We start from the raw sequence: 14,845 nt of genomic DNA, 5'->3' as shown, positions 1-14,845 counted from the left end.
CTTTCATGGAGGACATTTTAATACAACTAACCAGCATCAGCATTTGCGTTACATGGAGAGGAAAGTCACGAAAACCTCCCACGCTTAGCCTAATGGTAAGGGCACCCAAGATCCGTCAACCACTTAGGATATTTTACGTCAGCACTGTGGACGGTACAAGCCGGATACAGAAATTGTAATTTGCGAGATCCGAACCCAGCAGCTATAGCTGGGATTCGAACCCGGTTCACCTTATTGGAAGGAGAACGCTTTATTTCCTGAGTCATCACGGCTCTAAACAACATTGGTAAACTATCTGAAGGTTCAGTTCGAAAATGTCTAGGATAACCAGGCTGGTAAAGCGTTGGGCCCATTTTTGAACATTTTATATACCTAACAAATCAAGCAAATAAACTTGTTTCAATTACTTTGATTTGTTATTTTTAATAAATACATAAAATTTCGTTAGCTTCGCTCAAATATTTTAGGAAATATGAGCATTTTTGTAAAAAACAAATTTTTTTTCCTTACGTTTTCAGCCATGACTTTAAAAATATTCAATTAAATTAAACAAAATATTTGGAGCAATGTAAAATTAATTAAAAAATTATTAGTTTTAAATTTAAAAAAAATCTCTAAAGACTGCTCAAGATATGTGTACTTAAAGTTGTTCTTGTATATTGCGCATGCGCGGAATTCTTCTTAATTTTGTAGTGAATCATAAGTGGCAACTAATAAAAAAGTCTGATTTTATAATTTTAAAAAGTTTCAAACAATTTTCCAGTAGTTCTTGTATTTTATTAAAGAAAGCTCAAAACGGAAAATTTCATTCTGTTCTTGCTGCTCGGCTGTTATTTGATTGGGTAATTTGCAATACTACATAAAAAAAATTGTGGAAAATCCCTGATCATTTTGAACTTTCTAATTAAAATTACAAAAACTGCTTAGAAAGTTGCTTAAAATTCTGTCATATTTTGAAATTTTTCTAAATTTTCTTAATTTGTTAATTTTTTTTTTAAGAAACTTTAACGTTTTTCTTATATATTAGGGGACTGAGTCCCCTGTTTGCTGTCGCTCACTAACCCCTATTATGGCTTCGCAATAATTGTCTTTTCTTGGCAGTAAGCAGTTTTTCTACTAAAGTTAAAATTATTCACTTAACATATATGTTCTAAAAGGAATTTTGTTTGCTTACTCCTGTGCATCTACCATCTACTTCCCACGTCCGAATATTACTATCTATTAGTATTATAAAAGTTTAGATCTCTTGGTGAACGGAAGTGATTTTTCAAAGTAATCTTTCTTTTAAGTAACATTTATATTCTTATAACATTATATTGTTCAAACAAATTTGATGAGTTCACAACCATAATTTAATATTCTCCCTAATAGGAATGGAAATGAATGAGGGAAAACTGAATCCTACCACGTGATTTTCCGGTCAATAAAAATGCGCCGACAACAATGGAAAACCGTATTAGACCGTTATGATTTTATGTTGCAGGTTGCAGCGACCGAACTTTAATCGTAACCGCGACAGTTAACGGTCTCCTAATTATTATTCATCAGAAGAATCCTAACCGCCATTTTAGAATGCCGCGCTGCTCTTGTTTTTACATTTTCTCTTCTTATCTTAATGTAAAATAAATACTAAATCATTCTTTTCATCTCCTGAACACAACCAACTACCACAGTGGTGACAGCCGGACGTTCAAATATTAAGGAGATAACGGTACTGTGGCTTTTAAATTTTTGTTTCGGGATGATTTCCGTATCGTGATCTACGCCAAAATTTGGCGAGATCCATACGAGTGCCTGCGGGGAGTTTTTTGAAGAGGCGTGGCCAAAAACGTCAAAGATGACGTTTTCACAAATCGTCGGGAGTGGGATGGGCTTCATGGCGTAGGAGCTGTTTGAATTACGTAAGAAACCTGAATCCCTTTTTTTGAACTGGAAGTGGAAACTATACATATATAAAAACAAAGAGACTTAGTTTTAATTTAGGAAAGGAACAATCTTTTAAATGAATATATTTAAAAAAAAAAGTTTGTTAGCATTTCTTTTAAAGTTGCTAATTATTGATTTGCAGAATACGTTCAAAACAAAACATTTAAACTCATGCAACACTGTTCTGTCAAAAAATTATTGTAATTAAACATTAAAGAAGAAGTAATTATTATTTTTAAAATAAATTCTTGTTACATATTCTTAATTGGCGAAATTTTTTCTAAAAAAGGAAATAGATTTAAAAAACAAAACAAATCAGGAGTTAATTGAACTAAAAAACATTTAATGTTATTAATAAAAATGTAAACTAAGTATTTTCTTTCATAAAAATACAGTTCAAACTTATTGTAAAATTACTTACCAGCTCTTTCAATGAAATTATTCTTAGATATATAAATAAATCACGGACGCATTGAAGGAAAAGGAAGACATAAATGAAATTTCCCGGGGGGGAGTAGGCATTCTTGCTTTTCAGTTATCGGATCACAAATTCATTAAGTAAATCAGGGGTGGCGAACCATTATGCACCAACGTGCCATTTTTTCTAAAAAAAACTTTTAATGAGGTCACACACGTGCCGACAAATAGTTTTGACATCCTGATTATTGGGTAAATAATAATACTAAATACTATCAACTTCAAAACTCTTTATTTACTACGAAAGAAAAAAAGACATTTTGCAATGTCTCAGTTATACGCGTAATTCAACTTAACACGTTTACGCCGGGGTGACCCACCGGTGGGTCACGCTAGATTGTCTCCCCTTGGCAGCGCACCGGAGTAAAAACTGGTAACATTAAATTTCATTTTTTTTTCCGGGAATAATAAAAATCCATAACTACCAATTGTTTTTAACGGGTGCAATTTTTATATTGAATTGCTTCCACGCCGTGATAAATTTCCTTACAGTGAATTGTTAATGTTGAGAATAGATTAACTCCTCTCGAATATTATCTAATATTGAAATAGTTCTTCTACCAGTATTTTCTCTTTTCCTGTACCAGTATTTTCACTTTTTCCGGCGTGAACGTGTTAAAGCAGTGTGACTTCTGTTGTTGCAGATTAGAGGACAAATAACTTATGTTAGGGTAATAAGATATTAGTTTAAGCAGAATTGTTAATTCATTTTTGCTAGTTATTTATTGCTAGCTTGTTTTTTTATGGTTATTAATTGCTTTTTTGGCATTAATTGTGTATTTTTTTGTCAATTTTTTGTGATTTTTAAATTAATTGTTAATATGCTTCATAGTGAACTTTGTGATCGGTGGCGTGCCCAAAATATTGCGTCACGTGCCATAAATGGCACGCGTGCCATTGGTTCGCCATCCCTGAAGTAGATTATAAATAATTTATAAAATACTTGGTGAATTCAGTTTTTACAAAACTGTTAATCCTTTGCTCGGCATTGATTTCATATTAAAAAATAATAATTATGCTTTTATTAAACTGCAGAAAGGTAATTACTAAAATATGAAATTAAAATTATTAGTTCTGTCGAAGTTATAATTCGAAAATTGAATTAATAAAATTTATTTAAAAATGCCAAATGTTATAACATGGGGAAAAGTTACACGTGAACATGCCTATTTAACATTAAAGCAAAACTGAATTGCCCCCTCTAAATTGCCAGCCAATTGTTGAACAAGATGACGCCCGTTCACGTGTCTCCATATGGGTAGCTTGAGGGAGAGGGGGGGCATGCTTTTTTTAATAGAAAACTGTTTCTTTATACTGTCCATATAAATGAGATATTCCATATTTTTGATGTACCCTCTTCCGAAATTGATTTATTTTCAAAATTTAAGATGATTATTTTAATGAGATATTACATATCGTTGATGTACCGTACATCCTTCCCGACCATTCAATCATGGCGACTTATAACGTCGTTGCCGAGTGGTAGGATTAAAATAGATCTTAGGCAGGGATGGAGGGTACAAAATTTATTTATTAATTATTAGACAGAGCAGTCATGAAAGTGTTCACGAAAAGTTGCGCTCCTCGGTTATATATTAGGGAAAATCTTGCAAAGTATAATCCGTGAAATGTTTCAATTTAGGGAAAGAGGGAAATCTTAGTAATTGTAATTGGTTTATGAAATGGGTCGAGGGTTTCCCACAGAGAGCAAAAGGAAAAATGTCCTGCTTTTAATTAAAAGCATAATTGAGCCAAAAATAGATTTAAGAGCAGGATGTGGCTTTTAAAAGTGTGAGAAAGAATTTCGATTTGAATGATTAATTAGGATAACAAAAAGATTAATAGAAGCTTTTTGTTACATCCCCCCTCACCAAAATTGTTTAATTACAATTCAAAAATTTTAAAAATTATCCATTTGCAAAATCTTTCCTCTAAAAGAAGCATAATTAAAATTAAAAGAATCAAATTTACGATTCTAACAAGATATAAAGTAATATGATTTATAAAAAAAAATGCGCATTTATACACATGTTAAAAATAATAACATAATTAAACTGTTCGAGGAATAAAAAAAATTGTAGTAGCGCTACCAACAAACTTAAAAGTTTGATTTTCATTTTCAATAGTTTTTGTGACTTCAGTTTTTTCAGTTCCAAGACTTTTGTTTGAAGATCACAACAAAGCTTTTGCACCGTAGTATTCCTCATAATCACACACTTTAAATAAATCCTTCAATCAATGAGAAAAAAATTAAAAAAAAAATTTTCAAAATGTGTAAGTTAAAATGTAAAACATAAAATACAAAAAAAAACAGTTTTACAGGAAAAATTTCAGTTTGAAATTATCTTCAGTGTTGTTTACCTTGTTTGAAAACAAAATAAAATAAAAATGACACCTTGGTTGTTACTCAAAATTCCAAGACTTCAGTATTTACTTCATTTCACTTTATTTATTATTTACCTTTCATATTTGTCACTTTAATAGCAAAATATTTGAAAATTTCCTGAAGTTAGGAATTTGTTTATTATCTTGGATTTGCACAATTCTGTCAATATAATTTTGACAATGGTTACGCACCATTATCACATTTAGTCTCAAGAATATTTGAAAATTCAAGATTATTTTCAGTTTTGCTATTTAAATCTTTAAGTCTACTTTATGTTTTATTTTTCTTTAAATTCACTTTATTTACATTGTTATTCTCATTTATTTCTTTTATGTCCACATTTTTCTTTTCTTTCTTTTTATTATTTCTTTTCTCTCTCTTTTATTTTTCTTGATTAATTAAACAGGACGTATAATAGAGATAAAGAAAATATAATAGTTTGGTTGATTAATATTTTGGTAGGGATAATTACTTAATCCTTCAATCATTAATGGCATAAAATCGATTTTATTTGTAAACTTAAGCTTATCAAAAAGAACACTTGCGTTATCAAGTTTTTAAAAAAAAAACATTCTCCTAATCTTACATTTTTTAAAATCTTATCCTTGTTCAGATGACTGTCAATTCTAAAGGAAAAAAAAAATAATAATAAACAAAGGTGCGCCAAACATCTCAAAGAAGAAAAAAAAATAGTGAAAGTCGAGAGGGATTTCATTACGATAATATGTGCTAACCTTGACAGCTATTGTATTTATTTATTTCTTCTTGAAGGTTGAAACAGTTTTAAAGCATTATTTTGTTCAGCGAGTTCTTTTGTATTCGATATTTTAGTAATGGCGTTTGTGGAAATTTTCGGCGGACCTCTGTTTGCTACATTTTTAATTGGAGTATTTACTTTTCTCTTGGCTTTATGGTAAGTTGAAAATGTATTGATTTTAATATTTTTTATGTCTCCATATCGTCGCTTTGAAACTAAACCGTGGTAACTGAAAAAAGCAAGTTTTTCAGGAGAGCGATTTCAAACTTTCCGCTCTAATGCTAATCGCGCCAATGCGATAACGATTTATCTGCTCTCTAAATTAACTTTATGGAACTATGACGATAACAGGTTGTTTCTCTAAAAGGGTTCCTTTTTTTACACAAAATGAATCAAATATCTCATTTTTCGATTTTTTTTTGAGTTACAACGGTTTAGTTTCAAAGCGACGATATAATAAAAGATTATTAGCGTCGCCGCAACTTTGTTTAGTATTCACATTTTGTTTAGTTGAGGAAAAACTATAAAACTTAAAAACTTGAAATTACTACGGTATGCATACAAAAGTTAATTTTTTTTATTTTTATAAATTACATGATTATTTTCATAATTTATTCAATACCATGTTATTAGAAAAATAAATATATCTACATTATTAAATTTTGCTATTTCGTTTTTTTTCCCGCTGGCTTTTTACTAAAATTCGTAATTTTCAATAAATAGTGAATTTATACAAATAACCGTATCATTAAATGATGGATTACAGTTTAAAGAATCTAAATGTAATTACATGTTTCAAAAACTTTTGCTACTTTAAAAAAAAAAGTTCCACATTTCGGACAAAACATCTGTAACTTTTCTGCGGAACACCTTTTGGAAACTGCTGTACTGTACTACTACGTTTTAGTATCTGATGATGAGCAAAGCATGAAGTCCAGCTCTAAGAATACGCAACTAAAGCGGAGAATTGTTCAGTGCGGTACGCTATTTCAGAAAGACAACTTACGGAGAGAGCAACAGACTCAGATTTAGCAGAGCATCATATTATGTACTGAGATCCAGGGTATGCGCATTGTTTGTGATCACTATAATCGACAGCTCAAAATGTATTTTTTGTAAATAACAACACTGGTTTGCACTGGACTGTAGAACACTTTATTTTTAAAGACTCACGGACTACGTCCGCCATTCANTGTCAATTCTAAAGGAAAAAAAATAATAATAAACAAAGCTGCGTCAAACATCTCAAAGAAGAAAAAAAAAATAATAAGAGTAGAGAGGGATTACATTACGATAATATGTGCTAACCTTGACAGCTATTGTATTTATTTATTTCTTCTTGAAGGTTGAAACAGTTTTAAAGCATTATTTTGTTCAGCGAGTTCTTTTGTATTCGATATTTTAGTAATGGCGTTTGTGGAAATTTTCGGCGGACCTCTGTTTGCTACATTTTTAATTGGAGTATTTACTTTTCTCTTGGCTTTATGGTAAGTTGAAAATGTATTGATTTTAATATTTTTTATGTCTCCATATCGTCGCTTTGAAACTAAACCGTGGTAACTGAAAAAAGCAAGTTTTTCAGGAGAGCGATTTCAAACTTTCCGCTCTAATGCTAATCGCGCCAATGCGATAACGATTTATCTGCTCTCTAAATTAACTTTATGGAACTATGACGATAACAGGTTGTTTCTCTAAAAGGGTTCCTTTTTTTACACAAAATGAATCAAATATCTCATTTTTCGATTTTTTTTTGAGTTACAACGGTTTAGTTTCAAAGCGACGATATAATAAAAGATTATTAGCGTCGCCGCAACTTTGTTTAGTATTCACATTTTGTTTAGTTGAGGAAAAACTATAAAACTTAAAAACTTGAAATTACTACGGTATGCATACAAAAGTTAATTTTTTTTATTTTTATAAATTACATGATTATTTTCATAATTTATTCAATACCATGTTATTAGAAAAATAAATATATCTACATTATTAAATTTTGCTATTTCGTTTTTTTTTTTCACTGGCTTTTTACTAAAATTCGTAATTTTCAATAAATAGTGAATTTATACAAATAACCGTATTATTAAATGATGGATTACAGTTTAAAGAATCTAAATGTAATTACATGTTTCAAAAACCTTTGCTAGTTTAAAAAAAAAGTTCCACATTTCGGACAAAACATCTGTAACTTTTCTGTGGAACACCTTTTGGAAACTGCTGTACTGTACTACTACGTTTTAGTATCTGATGAGCAAAGCATGAAGTCCAGCTCTAAGAATACGCAACTAAAGCGGAGAATTGTTCGGTGCGGTGCGCTATTTCAGAAAGACAACTTACAGAGAGAGCAACAGACTCAGATTTAGCAGAGCATCATATTGCTGGTTCAAAACTAAAACGACACATCTGTAGGCATAATACGTTTGCAGATGTGTCGTTTTAGTTTTGAACCAGCGATATGTACTGAGATCAGGGTATGCGCATAAGAAGTAAAGTATCAGTCAGGAGGTACGTCTCCCGTCAACCGCTATTTTATTCTTTTTATGTCAAAATGTGTTAGCAGATTTAATCAACATGGATACTATAAATGTATTCTTAAAGAAATATCTTAATTAATAGTACAGTGTTTATCAATAGTGTGAAATTACAGAACCAACAATAAATGAAGAGATAAGTAGGCAGGTACTTTATTTACGTCGCACTGGAGCTGCACAATGGGCAATTGGCGACGGTCTTGGAAGCATCCATGAGGATGATCCGAAGACACCCCATCGCAATTTCGATCCTCTGCTTTGGTCGTAAGACGACCTGCGCTAAGAAACTATACTATGTATGAGTAATTGCTCGCTCATATTCGAATTGCATTAACTTATAATCGCATGCAGCTCGGACGTTTGAAGAGACGCAAAAATTATTAGACTTTACTTGCTCGGCTACTGTGGCATGGGTCATTCGCCTTTTCCATATTAAAATAAATAAATGGCAACACCATTTATAAGCAATCTTGATCCTTTGCAGAGGGGATGGCTCCTATGCTTTGGTAGCCCGACGACCAACGCGCGAAGTTGAGCACTTTACGGTAGAACAGTTAAACGAGAACCGATACCGCAAACCCTCTGTCCCTTCACAGGCTGATCAAAGTGATCACCCACTCGCTTACTGACAGCAGCCAGTGATACTTGACTTCGGTGTTCTACTGGGAACCGTGTATTTACGATCAGTCCACCTCGGAACATATAAATAAAAAGAGAAAACTTTTCTTTTTCACACTAACCTCAGTAGTGGTTGGGAGGAGAGGAGGGTGCAAACCTGTTTCAAGAACCTCTAATGTTGTGCCCCTAAATGTTGTTTTCTCCTTTATATTTAGGAGCCGCATCCAACCTTGGGGGACTGGTTTACATTATGGCTATGGGAACTACACTTCTTCCCTGGGTATATTCTTCGCATGGGGGTTGTCTAACGACGGAGGAAGAATGTATTCATTCTTATATGTCGTCTTTGTATAATTGTATTTTATTCTTTTTGTCGTAATCTTAGTTCAATGTTAGTTGTAAATGTGACTAACTGAAAACTCCTTTCAATCATAATAATAAGTATGATTACACGCAAGCAGGATTACTCTGATTTACTGTTTTACAGGTATTCCATGAAAAAGCAATCTTATTGGAAAGAGAGAAATGTGCCCTATGTCAAACCACTTCCATTCCTAGGATCTCTCTTGGACAATGTCACAATGGTAAGTATAAGATACTCCGACCCCCCAACTTAAATAGGGTATACAGAGGAAGATATTAATCTAAAAAATAAGTTCAATGCAAAACAACAGGATGGAAACGGATAATAATATGAATGTAAGGATCATACATCAAATTAAAATTTAAAATCACAAAGTGGCAATAAAAATAATTAAATTTGAATCAAATAGAATATCTTAACAGGTAAACAATTAATATTTAATGCTTCAGAACTAAAATAAAAAGCTAAAATAGTAAAAACTAAAACCACAAAGACAGATAAAAGTCAAATCTAGGTTCAATGTAAAAAATTCAAAAAGTCTTAAAAGTTTTTGAGAGATCACGAGTATTAAAAACCTTTCAATAATCACTACAAGTTAAATAGGGTTCAGTAAATCGTCAGGTCATCTTTTAAGGTGCATTTAATAATTTCGATGATAATACGCCCATTGGCTAAAGAACCAAACTATTGATGTTGATCTTCTTCATTGTCGATATAATTTCTACTTTTTTTATGCTATATTAAGGGGCTAAGACCCCTGTTCGCTAACACTCACTACCCCCAATTATTACTTCACAATAATTGCTGTTTCTTGGCATAAAACAGTTGAAATAATTCAACTAAAAATGTATGTTCTGAAAAGAACACTTGTGCTGCCACTTCCGACATTCAAATATTTCCCTTACGGTACTATTAAAATAAGGGTTCCGCAATAATTATCATCTAAAGGCTTAAAAAAAGGCTTAACATTACATGTTTTCGGTCACAAACTTATATAAATTTCGTATATACTCAATATATTGAGAAAAAATTNTTACATACGCATGTGAGACCTGGACAATGACCCGTGGAGATGAAAATATGATAGCTAGTTTTGAGAGAAAAATACTGCGAAGCATTTTTGGTGGAATAAGTAAAAACGGTACCTGGTTTAGAAGATCAAATACGGAACTCTACAAAGCATATAAAGAACCTGATGTCATTAAATTTATCAAAATTCAAAGGATTAAATGGGCAGGCCACATTATAAGAATGGAGGATAGCAGGACAACCAAAAAAGTTTTCTGTGCCAGGCCAACAGGTACAAGAAAAAGAGGACGACCAAACCTAAGATTTTTAGACTGCCTTGAAAATGGCCTACAAATTTTAAAGATAATTAACTGGAGAACCTCGGCTAAGGGAAGAATGTCTTGGCATAGGCTTGTTGAGAAGGCCAAGGCCCATCCTGGGCTGTCGTGCCAATGAGAAGAAGAGAATGAAAAGAACTAAAAACATAGACGATTTTAAAGGCAATTATGAGAAACACCGCCAAGTTCCAGCAGGCAATGAAATTGGTTTTAATTTATATTATCTCACTTTTCAAAGTAGCGATAGATTACACAGGGGAACAAATTTTTTGTTGCATTTACAGAAATGTCAGATCATGTCTGATTCGGGTGAAAATCTGCATTAATTTTGCTCCTAAAGCTGCAGATTGTTTTAAAAGGACATTTCAAATCTGTACAAGTTTAAAAACGTTCTATACAACAGGGAGGCGCTTAAATGCTGCGACAACCTTCTGGGGGAGATAGGGCGCATCTCAAATTACATAGGAACCCGTGCCCGAAAATGTCGTCGTATGTCACTAGGGATAACCTGTTCAGAAGCACACGAAGAGGTAATTCATGATAGGAAAACACCCCCAGCGGCGTATGACAATACTTCCGAGCATGGCTTTATATGCAATTTTCATTCTGATGTTTTATATCATCTGTCATTTTCATGATGAAGCCCAGATAATTTACGGCAAAATGGTACAGATAGATCAAAATTATGACTTTTATTCGTGTAAAAGGTACTTAAAATGGCGCTTTCTTATTTTCCTTAGAGAAAGAGCTTGGGGAAACAAACTTGAAATGATTATAAATCTGAGAATGATGAAAGAAACTTTTATTTATGTACTTATTTATTTATTTGTAGACTATGCAAGATCAGGACAACAAAAGATATAATACTTTGGGTCATATTTATGGGTGAGTGACATTTTAAAATATGTTTACTTACCTTCTTTTAAAGGTCATTATCTATTGCAAAATCTGCTCATAAAACATTTTTTGAATGAAAAATGATAAGTTAGGCAAAAATATGGAATCATCTTTTTGTGGAGTAGAGTTTTGAAAAGATAAAATATATTTTTTTCAAAAATGGGCCATTAATTTACTGTTAAGTGGGTAAATGAAACGTAAGCTGCCAATCAAAAACATGTATCCCTCCTTCAACCAAAAAAGCAGAAATATCCCGCTCTTCATTCAAAACCTGCTGCCTTTTATTTTTATATTCCTTAATTATTCTTATAGTTAAATAGTTGGTAATAAATTATAAGACAATATGAACCATGCATTCCTATAATTTTAATATAAATCATAATTTATGAGCTTTATGCGAATCATATTAAACTAAAATCAACTTTTTTTTGAAGTAAAAAGCTCTTGCTTTAATTAATATTTGTATTAATTAAAATGTTACTGAATTATTGCTGACTGATTAATTACTGATACCTGCACTCTACATACATGTAAAATCATCATTAAAAGTCAAGCATCATAGGCATAATTTATTTTACTTCAAAATCATTCAATGCTGCTTAGGTAAATAAACAAAGAAAAACTTCCTAAATGAATATTTTACTTAAATCATATTATTCGTTATTATCCTTCTTTTTGTCGAATATGATTATGCGTGTGTGATATATAGAATGTTCAAAATGCACAAAACCAGTCAAATATCTAAAAAAAACCGCTTCGTACGCATTAAGAAATATTTAAAAAATATGCATTCCATGTTGCAAAATTCGACCCCCCTCCCTTTAACCAAGCCACATCGAATTTGGTGTCACTAGATAGATTTTTTTGAAGCCTAATACCTAACAAACCTATTTTTATTTTTAAACAATTTTATGCCATTTTTATGTTGCAATGACAGCACCACCTATATTTTGTTTTAAAATCGTTGTTGAATACCCGACCCAATTTTGGATTTATGACTAATCTTCCAAAAGACAGGAGAACTCCTGGATCTAGAATTGGGAGAAACTGTGCCTTCTTGGAGGTTTTTTTTGAAGGAACTGTGGAGGTTGGTTTATTTGGTAGAATCCCACTTGAACTCTGAAAAGAAATCTGACTCCAATTTTAGTATAATTTTCAACGTGAAAATATTCATGAGAAAGAATTATAGGTTTATGTCGCGTTACTTTATAAATAAAATTTTAAGTTTAAATAAACAGCTATCCTTATTAACACTTAAGAACTTGGTAAATTTAACTAAACATTTTAACATAAATAAAAAATAACAACTTTAATATTCAAGCAGCATAGAAAAAGTTGCAAATGAGTGACCGGCAAGAACATGCCTAACTGTTACTCAAGAACCGACGGAGAGAGAGCGAGCTGTGGAGAGGCGGCCAAGATATATCAAAATGCATCCTGTGCGGTTTTGGCCGATTTCGTACTTCACGCATATACTCCGAGGAAATCTCCATTCAGGTGTGAGGTCTACGTCATACAACAATTATCGGCACCAAGCGACGTAATCCAACGTCAGAGATTCGTAGATTCGGACTTTGCAAATCAGACCACAGCGTCACAGAACTAACCAGCCTTTACGTTACACGGAGAAGAAAACCTCTCACAGTTAAGCTGAGGGCAATGGAACTCTAACCCATGATCCGCCTACCACTGAGGATATTTTTAAGTCAAGTGCCACCTATATTTTATTTTATATTTTATAACCGTCGTTGAACAACCAACCCAATTTTTGGGTTTACGACTGCTAATGTTCAACTCCGTAGCTTTGTAATTTTGAACCCAATTCAGAAGACAAGGGAACTCCTGATATAAAACCGACCACCATTTGATCTAATGATCGGATTTTCACATTATAGGTCTCTATCTCAATGATTCGAAAGGGTTGACCTTAAACACCTAATTAATTAATGTAAACGAAGTTTTAATTGAAATCTGACACTAAAACGTACTTTCCCTGAATAAACATACCCTTTTTTGTGGTACTCGGATTTCTGACTCCGAAAATATAAGGGGTAGCCGCAACCTTGGAAATACGGTCTTGGTTAGAAGAGTGATCCAACCTCCTAATGTTAATTTTACTTTTTGCTTGTTTCACCGTTTTTCGACTACTTTCGATTGGAAAATTTTTTGCCCACAATTATAAAATTCGTTTATCCAAATATAATTTCATATAAAAAAGAATTTATAAATATTTATTATTTTATTTAATAATAGTCGGAAAATTTTTGAATTGTAAGGTATTCAATTTTTAACGTAATTTTAAAGTATGTAATTTTACATGGCAAAATGTAGAATTTGAGCGACATCGGTCGAATAGCTCCTGAGAAACTAAATTTTAAAAGAGTTCTAGATTTAGTTCTTGGAATATGGCCAAACATGCAAAATGTATAACTAGCATTAGGGGGTCCACACTTTGGATCGTTCTACTGACCAAACTATGGGGTCCATATCACCCAGATTGCGGTTACCCGCTATATATTAGGGTTTGGAAATTCGAATCCGTCGAAAAAAATTAATGTTTATTCAAAGAAATTACGTTTTTGTGTTTGATTTCGTAACGTAAAACATCGTCTGCAGTAATTAATTAACATATTCGAGGTCATCTTCGAACCATTAAGATTGAGTCCTAAAGCGTGAAGATCGGATCACTAGATTAAAAGTTATTCAGGGTTGTCCTTTTTTTGGAGCACTGTACTTCTGGATATATTGTACCATTCATTTTGGTCGCAACATGTATAATACAACAGCAGAAAATGAAAACTACTCTTTTTCATTGAATATTTTAAATTTATATGTAATAAATCAAAACAATTTTATTGATTTTAGTGTTTATGAAGCGAACAGTCCTACCCTTTCAGTGGCAGATCCGAAACTTCTCAGAGACATACTTGTCAAAGATTTTGCTAATTTTCCGAACAGAAGAGTAAGAATTTTAACATTTACCTATATTGTAATAAAAATATATTTAAATCATAAGCCTTTCGAGCCCAGCCTAAATTTATTTTAATTTTATTTCTTTTTTTAAAGCTCAAGTACAGAGATTTTTTATTCATAAAATAATTAAAATTTTTAAATGGTTTATATTTAACTAGGAGGCTTCTCCCCCTGCTCGCTGGCGCTCGCCAACTCCCAGAACTGCTTTCGCAGCTCATTTAGGATTGCTTCGCAATCCGATGCTCGCTTTGCTCGCTCATTGGATACGTTCTTAACGTCTAGCTTTTGTATACTTTTTTGAACACTGAAGTTCCGAAAACTTTTCACTGTAGAAAATTCTAAGCCTGTGCATTTCAATATTAATTTGAAATTGAAAACAGTTCACATATTTTTCTTAATCACACTATTCTAAATTTCAGTTGTTGAGAAAAGTAACTGTTGTAAGTTTTGTTTTAAAGTCTTTCCCACCAGAGGGCTAAAACCATGTGTTGTAAAACAATATGAAATAGTACTGAACGCCGGATGTAAAGCATCGGCTTCGATGAAGATAATTTTGTGAGAATTTTTTTGATA

The 14,845-nt window shown here is 32.3% G+C and overlaps 2 protein-coding genes across 3 annotated transcripts in view; one reads left to right on the top strand and one right to left on the bottom strand.

Annotated features, from left to right (window-relative positions):
• Positions 1 to 14,845, bottom strand: part of LOC139424769 (speckle-type POZ protein B-like) — a 65,957-nt gene that overhangs the window by 836 nt on the left and 50,276 nt on the right. The gene's annotated exons all lie outside the window — the stretch shown is intronic.
• Positions 1,503 to 14,845, top strand: part of LOC139424954 (lithocholate 6-beta-hydroxylase-like) — a 46,338-nt gene continuing 32,995 nt past the window's right edge. Inside the window, exons 1-5 of one of the 2 annotated variants that reach the window (XM_071177298.1) lie at positions 1,503 to 1,901; positions 5,561 to 5,702; positions 9,180 to 9,276; positions 11,235 to 11,287; positions 14,165 to 14,261. In XM_071177298.1, coding sequence (XP_071033399.1) covers positions 5,623 to 5,702; positions 9,180 to 9,276; positions 11,235 to 11,287; positions 14,165 to 14,261 — 327 coding nt within the window. In that variant the 5' untranslated portion in view covers positions 1,503 to 1,901; positions 5,561 to 5,622. Of the gene's footprint in view, positions 1,902 to 5,560; positions 5,703 to 6,739; positions 7,034 to 9,179; positions 9,277 to 11,234; positions 11,288 to 14,164; positions 14,262 to 14,845 lie in introns of those variants that run through there. The other variant, XM_071177297.1, reaches the window with a different exon arrangement.

The sequence above is a fragment of the Parasteatoda tepidariorum genome, chromosome 2 (assembly GCF_043381705.1).
Source record: "Parasteatoda tepidariorum isolate YZ-2023 chromosome 2, CAS_Ptep_4.0, whole genome shotgun sequence".
Lineage (NCBI taxonomy): Eukaryota > Metazoa > Arthropoda > Arachnida > Araneae > Theridiidae > Parasteatoda > Parasteatoda tepidariorum.
This window is presented reverse-complemented; position numbering and strand designations above follow the sequence as displayed.